The 10,689-nt window shown below is 40.0% G+C and overlaps 1 protein-coding gene across 1 annotated transcript; it reads right to left on the bottom strand.

The window, feature by feature from the left end:
* Positions 1 to 902: 902 nt before the first annotated feature.
* On the bottom strand, positions 903 to 5,438 carry LOC121749562. The gene is made up of 5 exons (XM_042144129.1): positions 5,032 to 5,438; positions 4,910 to 4,947; positions 2,217 to 2,487; positions 1,532 to 1,815; positions 903 to 1,461 (listed from the first exon to the last, which is right to left on the bottom strand). The coding sequence occupies exons 1-5, from the start codon at positions 5,290 to 5,292 to the stop codon at positions 1,020 to 1,022; spliced, it is 1,296 nt and encodes a 431-aa protein (XP_042000063.1). The 5' UTR covers positions 5,293 to 5,438; the 3' UTR covers positions 903 to 1,019.
* Positions 5,439 to 10,689: the final 5,251 nt, after the last annotated feature.

Consider the following 10,689-nt stretch of genomic DNA (forward strand, 5'->3'; position numbering starts at 1 on the left):
TAATCGTCATTATCCATTTTTTGAAAGTGAAATATGTAAAAATTTAGAAGAGTGGATATTGGAGTTGTGTGAAAATAATGAGAGGGAATGGGTGTATATATAGAAATAACGAAGAAATTTTTTTTAAAAAAATTTGAAAATCGCCGGCGGCCACCGCGCTGGCGGGCCCACCGCCTCTTCTGCGCCGAGTAGTCGGCGCATGGCCTTCCACCCCTTGCCGCCTTGTCCGTCCTCGTCCTCCACTATAGGGAGGCGCGGCCCAGCCACCTCCCTCGGCTGGCGCCGTGTGGACACTCTTAGGGACCTAAAAGGTTTTATTTTAGGATTCAAGGGTAAAAAAAGAAATTAAGGAATTTTTTTAATTTATAGACTTCAAGTGATATTTTTCAAGGATCTAAAAAGTGTAAAGTGCATTTTTTAGGTACCAAATCTGAAGTTCACTATTTAGCTAATAAAGTGAACTACATATTTAGGCAGTATAGATGTATGATCAGCTTAATTATCAAGCAAAATACTAGGATTTTATAATGTCGTTAAATTTTCCAACAGACTGATGGATTTTGGTGAAGTGTACACACCATAATCGCTATTCGATTACCGACGGAAAAGTTCGTCGGCAACTTTGTTGACGGTAGAATTTGTTGAAAACTTTTATATATATATTCAGTTAACCGAAGAATTTTAGTTTGACGCTAATGTCGATTGTCTGTAAATGTCTACACAATAGGGAAGTTTTATAAGTTGTTCCTCCCATCTCTATGTTGAACAAAACTTGAGCAAATTTTGAAGTGTATTTAGGGAGATTTTTATAAGTAGTTTATCTACTTCATTTGCTTGTATATATGCGTGAATTGACTTTGCATTTTTAACTTTTTTTTACTGATTTTTATATGAATGTGTTGTGAGTTAAAAACACATCTCATTCCATTCAATTTGAATGTTTCACTATAACAGAGTACTGTATTTCATGAATGCACACAATATCCCTACAATCAGCACTGAATTTACAAGATTCCAAATCACATGAATTGGTTGCTATCAACATAATGAATCAAATCCGAAGCCACATTCGACACCCAATTCACAGTGGTGCCAAAAAAGAGTTCCCAAAACCAGAGATCTAATGCAAGCAGAGAAGATAATATGAGCAACGCAAGAGTTTGGTATCTATTTAAGGGCCACTGAAAGATTTCAGCTATTTTCTTAAGGAATGGGAGAGAGCTACTTGTGAGATTCCTATTCTTTATGGACCACGCCGTTATCCACTGTACCTGGGAGGGGACGAGATCGAACTCCTCCCGCAGCCTTCGTCCCAAGTCCGGCATGTGCCCTCCCCCATACAGGATCGCAATCTTCTTGTTGCCTCCATCAATGGCTCTTCGTAGCGCCTCTGTAGCAGCTCTGTTCCTCTCGCCGATGATCACAGATGTCTCTTCCACATCAGCTGTTACCTGTGCAAACCTATAAACAGAGACTTATATGTAAAAACTTGTATTAATTATAATTAGTATATTCAATTAGGAAAACTTACTCAGATGTTAGCCTCTTTGCAAGGAATACTTTCATTGCTGCACCAAAATCGAGCCTGGACAAGGCTTCTACTTCTGGATATTCTGATTGGTTTCCAATATCCGCACAAACACCTCCTATGATGAGCAGACCAACGAGAGGCATTGGAACAACGCGGGCGGCCCATAAAAGTTTGGACCTCCAAGGACCAAGATCTTCTCGGGGCGGAGCAGGCTGCACCATAGCTTTTGTGGACTTAAGTGTCATATCTCTGGCAAATGTGAAGAAGCTTTCACCTTTTTCAAGCTGATTCAGTCAGGTAAAAGACTACCAATCACTACATGAATCCTTGTATGATAAATAGGAAAGACAACAAATAAAATGTCTGTTTCAGTGTTTTATGGAAGTGTTTTCCAGAAGTGCCGAAACAATGTCTTGCAAAATCTGATCTTATTGTAGAAAAACAAATGGATATCATTTTGCTCTTGTCAGAAAAGCCAAATGGAAAAAAAGCATAGCAGAAGCAATATAATATACTGAACTCTTTCAGCGTAGAACGAAACCTACTTGCACACTCCGGCAGTAACAATTTTCTCAAAAAATTATTGGCAACAAGTAGCTATTGCTATTATTATATTGAATGATAAAGGTTGTGTGCAACACAATTTACTTGAGGATGATATTAGCCTATTAGGATAGAATTATACCTGGAGCAATTTAAAAGTTTCTAAGTCAAGATCTGCATGATACCAATTATCTGCGTGGTAGTCAAGACAATCTAATTGAAAGTCAAGCATAAGCAACTTGGCCATTTGTCGTTGAATGCATCCAATAATATTAAATCCCCGTGAGTTTGAGCTCGTAAGTTTCTTCCTAGGCCCGGGGCTCCTTCTGTTTTCTAGACTTTCTCGGCTAGCAACCATCTCATAAAGAACACAATCATATCCCTCTAGTTCTTTCTGTAGGGTTGCAAAGTACCTACAAAAACATTTAGTCTTAGGCCATCCACAATGCTGTCCTATACCGTTCCTATACCGTTCCTTAAACCACTATTTGAGGGGCCCACTGTACTTTTTTACTCCATTCCTTAACTAAGGAACCGAACCTGCAACCCTCCGTTCCTTAACCGTTCCTTAAATTACTATTCATTCAATTTCATTTTTTTTTATTTCCAACCCAATTCAATTTAAATAAACACACTTTAAAAAACAAACACACTTTATTAAAAAACACACAACATTAAAAAAAATTACAAATTAAAATCCTAAAAAAATAAAAAGCAGACAATTAAAATCCTAAAAAAATAAAAGTACACAATTTTAATAATTTCATCCGCCAAAATTTGCCCAAATGTGCTCAATTAGATCATGTTGGAGTTGGGTGTGGGCACTAGAGTCGCGTGTCCTTGCACGAATAGATAACCGTTCTTGTATAGACGGATGCGCTCCACTTCGAGGCGGACTACTTGCGGTTGAGCTTCCGGGGGATTCGTCGTCGAACCAATTTACCGCCTCGGGTCCTTCGTCTTGGACAATCATGTTGTGCAAGATTATGCACGTATACATGATGTCGACCATGTTTTCCATGAACCACGTACGAGCCGGAGCTTTGATGATGTTGAAGCGCGCTTGGAGAACCCCGAACGCCCTCTCCACATCCTTGCGAGCAGCCTCCTGCCTCTGCGCAAAAAGAGCCTGCTTTGGGTTCGCAGACCCACTGCACGTCTTCACGAAGGTAGGCCACTTCGGGTAGATGCCATCGGCGAGATAGTACCCCATTTTATAAAGCCGGTTGTTGGCGACGAAGTTGATGGCCGGCGCTTTACCATCCAAAACTTCGGTCAAGAGGTCGGACTGGTGGAGCACGTTTACGTCGTTGTTCGACCCGGGGACCCCGAAGTACGCGTGCCAGATCCAAAGGCGGTAGTCGGCAATAGCCTCAAGTATAACGGTTGGGTGGGTGCCTTTGTGGCCGCTTGTGTAGGACCCCTTTCACGCCACCGGGCAATTCTTCCATTGCCAGTGCATGCAATCGACGCTGCCGAGCATCCCGGGGAATCCGTGCACTGTTTCGTGAAGGTTGAGCAGGAACTGACAATCGGTCGTGCTTGGCCTTCGGAGAAATTCGTCAGTGAAGGCTGCCCGGACGCCTTGGCAGAATTTGAGCAAGCACATTCGCCCAGTGCTGTCTCCGATGTGGAGGTATTCGTCGAACATGTCGGCCGTTTGTCCAGTCGCAAGCTGGTGGATTGCTGCAGTACATTTCTGCAGCGTCGTGTGGCTGGGACGGCCGACCGCGTCGAACCCTTCCTGGAAGAACTCTTCCCGGGCTGCCAAAGTATTCGCGATGTGGAGAAATAACGGTTTCCCCATGCGGAAACGGCGACGGAAGTACGTATCTCCCCAAACCGGGTTATCGCAGAAGTAGTCGCGTACTAACCTTGCGGCGGCTTCCTCCCGGTTACGATGGATGTACGTACGGGAGCGTCGTTGGGGCGGCGCGACTTCTTCCGCCTCCCGTCGCCGACCTTCTTCAAGTGATTGTTCCAATATTTGACACATTTGTTCATAAGGATCCATTAGTTTGATTAAATTTGGGAGAAGGAAAATATAGTTGATTTGAGATGAAAATTGGGGTGGAAATAGAGAGGAATAGATGTGTGTTTGTGATTGAAATGAGTATTTATAGAGTAAATAAATAAAATAAAAATTAAAAAAAAATAAAAAACGGATATAAAAAAAACGGTCTCATTACCGTTGCAAATTTTTTTTTTTTATTAAATTCGAATTTAAAAAAAAAATGAATTATTGCGTCACCGGACGAAGCCCACTCGCGGGGCAGCGAGTGGGCTTCACGCGTCGAATGGGAGGCCGTCACGTCGCCTCGGCGAGTGGCGGAACGTTCCGTTCCGCGTTCCTCCGGAACGGAACGCGGCACGGCATAGGAATGGCGACGGCACGGAACGGCGACGGAACGCACCCCGCAACGCATGCTGCCGCGGAACCGTTCCGCTGGAACGGCATAGGAACCGCAACGGCACAGCGTTGCGGGTGCCCTTATGCACACAACAATGAGAACGTTGGCACGTGAAACAAACTATAACTGTGCATATCTGATTACTCACTGATCCCTTTAATACATTATTTTTAAGTTCCAATTTCAGAATAGATACATGAACATGGGGTCTAAATTGAACTGCAAACACTAAACAATGTAGAATAGTGCAATAAAGTGGAAGATAATGGTGAAGCCTGTATCTGATTCTGACTTAATTATATAACGAATGCTTTTACAGTTGCTAATATTTGACAACTGAGTTGAAAGGCAGGCTTGAAATTTTTCGTTTCTAAAACTTGAACAATTGAGCATTGAAAATTTAACAGAAATTAAAAAAACTTACTCCTTATCAGCAATATGAATCGTGGAGACCAAATCCACCTACAGAGCAAAAAAAAAATCACCTATGAATAAACCGCATAGAAGAAGATTGGGGGTAGGGGAAGAAAAGATGAGAAATTATACTTGAAGAAACGGTTGAAGAAGGGAGAAGGGGAACTTCTTGCGGTAGGTGAGAAGAGCGGTTTGCAATTGGGCGTGGTTATCCCTCTTAAACCTCATGAAATCGGCGATGGAGTTATTCTGGAGAAATTGGTCGGCGGAGGCATCGTCTATCTTGGCGGAGAGCCAGAGGCGTCTGCAGGGGCGATGGAAGTCGGAAGTGGAAGTAGATTGGAAAGAGCATGTTAATTTTGAGGATGTTATCGCCACAGAGCTATGGAGCATCTCTTTTCTCTTTGGGATAGAGAGGTTGTGTTGTGTTGTGTTTTGTGCGAAGAGATGATGAATCTCTGGAGCTCAAGTTTACACCTCCTATCCCAATAACCAAAACCCCCCCAAAAAAATCTCGTTTCCTCACCAGTTATGTTTATGGGTTTTTTTTTCTCCTTCTTTCCTGTTAGTTATGTTATGGTTACAAACTTACTGTTTTACAGCTTAATCAATCACGGATTTAATTCTTAATCTCTCCTTTAAAATAATCAAATCATAGATGATCAAACGATCCCACAAGGGCCACAATTACCCCTGTATTTGATGCCCTTGCCCCAATCCATATATCTATGTTGTATGAATGGAAAGATAAAAAAATTGGGTAAAAAGATTAAAGAATTTTTTTACTGTTAGCTCGAATAATGCTAATGGATAAGAGCTTAGATTATCAGTAAAGACTCTTTGGTACGAGTATAAAAATATCTACGAATACAAATCCAAAGTTAATATGCTAGTATAGTATAAAATGTCCACACTCTCAAATTCAAATAAACACTCTTTGACACAAATGTAAAATATCTATAGATTGTAATCGAACTTGAATACATTTTGACATATATTAACAACAGTTGACCCTTAACCATCCCATCCCATCCCATCCCATCCCATCCCGCTAGGACGAAATGGTTAACAGTTGTAGGTGTCCCATCCTACAAGGCCTCCCAGTTTTTGTGTGTGTGGGGGGGGGGGGGGGGGGGGGGGGGGGGGGGGAATATCCCATAAAACATAGAGTATCCCATAAAACATAAGAGTATCCCATCAAATATGTTTTGAACTCTCTAGAATTCGCATAAAACACCTGGTCGGGTGAACTCTCTAGAATTCACGACAAAAAATAGTCGAAATACCCGCTCAGATTTTTTCTCTAGAATCCTCCAATTACATTGTCTTCATCTTCGAAAGGGCTTCGCGTGAGTATCTTAAACGCCCCAATCGGAGTCCGGATGAGAGAGTTATGGCCATTATACGAAAGTCGCGCAGTAAGGAGCAAATGACTCCAAAAGAAACGCCTGGACGGGCGTCGCTTCCGTTCCCTCCTCCCATGAGGCCATGAGCACCTTGCTTAGCTTCCGGTTGTTCCCCACTCGAGCACTCTCTTCGGAGGAGCTTAATCCACAGATGAATGTGTTTAAGTTGTCTTGCATCTTGCTTGTCTATATATCGCAGATTGTTTGATTATCTCTGATTTCGTATCGCAGATTGCTTGCAACCATATGTCGAGTTGCTTGCCTATGTATAGCAGATTGTTTGTCTAGGTTGTCATTTTAACTATGGTATCACCATATGGCTCTGATTTCGTATTGCGGATTGCTTGTCTAGGTTGTCATTTTAAATATGATATCACAATAGCGCACCCATGAATACTTATTTATTTAAAAAATTATTTATAGTTTGTAAATGCAATTATCACAATAGCGCACCCATGAATACTTATTTTTAAAAATGAAATTATGCCAATTTTGTGATGAACTAAGTTAGCCATTGATATAGTCTACTCTCCCAAGTCCCATCCATAACATCCAGCCACGTACCCAAAATCCAAATGAGAATTATAAACACTCTTGGAAGTTCAAAATTTAATTTGATTCTTGGCTTATGCCGGCGCCTTCCCCAGATGTTACACAATTTTTACTTTCAAAAGTGTTTCTATATTACTTTGAACAAATAATAGAAATTTCCAATCAAAGTCAAACTAATCGTTTTAGACTTTCTTTGTCGGAGACCACTCTACTCTAGAAAATGGCTGATGTTAAATGGTTTCCAATCAAAATGGTTTGATAGAGCCACCAAAACCGACTCCGTAGAGTGTGGTGTGGGGCGAAGGGAAACTAACACCAAAATTTTGATTAAATTTTAGCTCATTTATATTTGATATGAAAATCTAAATTTTTATGAAGAATGAACCAAATTCGATTAAACTGTTCAAAAATTCATATACAAAAATTTCAAATCCGGACTATGAAATTCGATTCAATACGATAATTTTGAAATTGCATAGACCAAAAATCCAATACCAAAAATCAAAAAATTATGAAAATCCAATACCAAATATGCAAATACCATTAGAACTGTTCAACACAAAGGTTTTATGTACGTTAAGTTTATAATTATAAATATACTGTTATTATTATATGTAATATATGTATAAATATATTTCAAATTTCGGATTACTTCGGATTTTATATTATCTTATCCAATTCGAACATTCAAAATTCCTAAAAAATTCGTCCGATCCAAACCAAAAATGCGAACCAAATTTTAAATTTCAATATGGTTCGGATTAGATTTTCTGGATATTTTGCTCACCCGCGTGCTCAATAATTTTTGGCCCGTCATACACACCTCTTCGACATCTGATATCTAAAACTCCACTTAGGGAGTGTTCGGTTGGCAAGATTAAATCTCATGATTAAATATGTATCATGTTTGGTTCATAAGATTGAACCCTTCAACTTAATCCTAGATGGATAGTCTCATGATAATTAGTCATAGCCTCCCCCTTCCAATTAAAATAATCCCACAACTTAATCCTAGATGGATAATCTCATGATATTAGCCATGGCAACAGAACGCCACCTTAATAGATTCTGCATAGTGTTTAGTCTTCCTAAGATGAATGTAGTTGGCTCGTCCTCACACAATTAATGTTTTAATATGTGCGAACATAAATTGAGAATAAAAACCACTTTTCCAAATTATCACATGTTTTGAACGGAGTATTATGAATATGTAGTGTGTTTGGTTCATGGGATTCAATCCCACAATTTAATCCTAGAAGGATAATCATGAGATAATTAGTGATAGCTAACCCTCTATGACTAAAATAATTATCACAACTCAATCCTAGATTGTATCTTGGTATTATTTTATCTAGAAAACTGAACATCATCTAAATGTATTAAATAACAATAATACTATTATGCAAAAATTCTAGTTGTATAAATTGAAAAGCTAGTGTACATTTGATGTGTTTGTATAATATAGAGAAGATCTATTTAACATTAGAGTGTGAGGTGGGGTCGGAGGATGAACATCTTAGACTATTTTATATTGTTTGAATATATTTATTCGCCCAATTAATATATCTTTCAAAGTTTCTTGTAAGTTGTAGGTGTTTTTATCACAATGTGAATTAGGAATAGAAATAAAATATAATTACTTATTTTATAATTATAATTATCATAATTAAAAATAATAATATAACAATGACTCATACCTGTATATTATCTCGAATAAACTAGTACTCCATTTAAAATAACTTAATCTTATAAGTATAATTTACATGTACTCCATTTTTTCAGCTTCCAAATCTATTTATAAATTACAAATACATATTTAATCATTATTATCTCATAGTTATAATTTTATAGTTTTATTTTTAATATTATACTACTAGCTTACTATAGGTATTAAAATACACCTAATTATTCTACTTTTTTCCTGATAGGAAATAAACATATTTTTATAAGTTAACATATACAATAATACAATAATATGAACATTCACTAATAGTATAGCTATCAGTATATATATCAAAATATTGATAAAATCGGTATATCAATTTTCTTAATTACCAGTTGTTGGAAGGAAAGATCACGGAGAATCAAGAGGCTGATTTCCTGCAATCACAATAAGTGGAAAATTAGTAATTGATTTTCTCCTTGTATAGAAGATTAGATTATGGTAATAAACTTACCTTAAGTTGTAATCTTGAGCCTATAAAGAGGCATGTAAATGTGTATTCGTTTCAATGAGAATGAGAGATACAATATTCCCCTAAACCTGTTTTAACATGGCATCTGAGCAGGATTTAAACTAGGGCTCATATATTTTCGTTTATCACCGCCCATCCCATACCAATCTCGGCCAAATCAACAAAAAACCTAGTGAGCAAACAAATTCAAACCAATACCCAAAATGTCAGACGACGAGAAACCAACAGAATCAGAATCATCAAGCAGTAAAATACGAGCGAGTAAGAACGTCACTGTTGCGTTCAAACTCAACGGAGGAAATTACCCACTATGGTCGCGGCTGATGAAGGTTGCAATAGGGAGTAGAGGAGGCTACTCCCACATAACCGGAAAACCGCCTCCACCACTGCCGGGAAGCAAGGAGTATGACGATTGGGAAGAGACAGATCTAATCGTCTTCTCGTGGATTGTGGATAATATCGAACATGATATTATTGCAGATTTCCCCCATCATCAATCGGCCAAGGCAATATGGGATAGCCTAGCCACCACATACGAGAATGAGGCTGACCTCTATCTCGTGTATGACCTAGAACACAAAGCAAACACAATTAAACACGGGAATATGGATCTGGAAACATACCACCGCAAACTCCACGGAATGTGGATCAATATCGACCGGTGCTAGAAACAACAGGTCGACTGCTGCGAGAAATGAGTAAATCAATTCAGAGTCTACACAAACACCAAAAGGCTGCTTCGATTTCTGGCGGGACTGAATGAAGAACACGAGGGAGTCCGGCGAGACATCCTCAAAGAAGTATCCCCCCCCCCCCCGCGCTGGAAACCGCCTATGGGTGGGTTAAAAAGAAGGCGGCCCGACGGCGACTAGGGCCACCGGAATCCCCAAATGCCATCACCCACAGTCACGGCGGGGGAGACTCACAAGGAATTGGGCACGGACTGGCGGCGCAAGGACAGCGACAAGGGTACCGGAGCGAAGCCCCACGTCAAACCACCGCCGCTCACCGCCCGGGGAACAAATCGGTGGACAAGTCGAAACTTTGGTGTTCTCACTGTGGGATGCAAAAACACACCCGAGAAACTTGCTTTCAATTGCACAGATATCCCGAATGGTGGGAGGAGAGACAGACGACGAAAGCAAAGATGGCGGTTGGAATTTCCGTCAGAAATGAGGCGGCGAAAATGCCGACTGGGAATCGGGACATGGTGACCAATCGGGGGAAACAGAAGGAAGAACCAGAGGCTCCCAGCGGAGGCGGGAACGGTGGTGGAGTGATCGGCACCGACAATTTCACCGGAAAAGCATGGAACCGGAATGGGGGAGGCGGCGGGAGTCAAGGAGGTAAAGGGTTAGGGGTTAATAACCCTAACCCTAATTTTCCTTATATACCGCCATTTTTTCAGTATTTGCAATATGACCCCCCAGATTTGATAAAATTAGATCACAGACCTCGGATATTGCATGACAACCACCAAACTTATGATGAATTACATGATGAACCCCATATTGTGAATTATTGTGAAAAATCCCTGATTGTTTGAAAATTGTGCAATTTAGTCCTATCCCACTTAAAAACCAGTTTGAGCCTTTGAACCATATTTCCGCTGCATTTACCATAAAGAGGGATAGTGG

Source organism: Salvia splendens, chromosome 9 (assembly GCF_004379255.2).
Source record: "Salvia splendens isolate huo1 chromosome 9, SspV2, whole genome shotgun sequence".
NCBI lineage: Eukaryota > Viridiplantae > Streptophyta > Magnoliopsida > Lamiales > Lamiaceae > Salvia > Salvia splendens.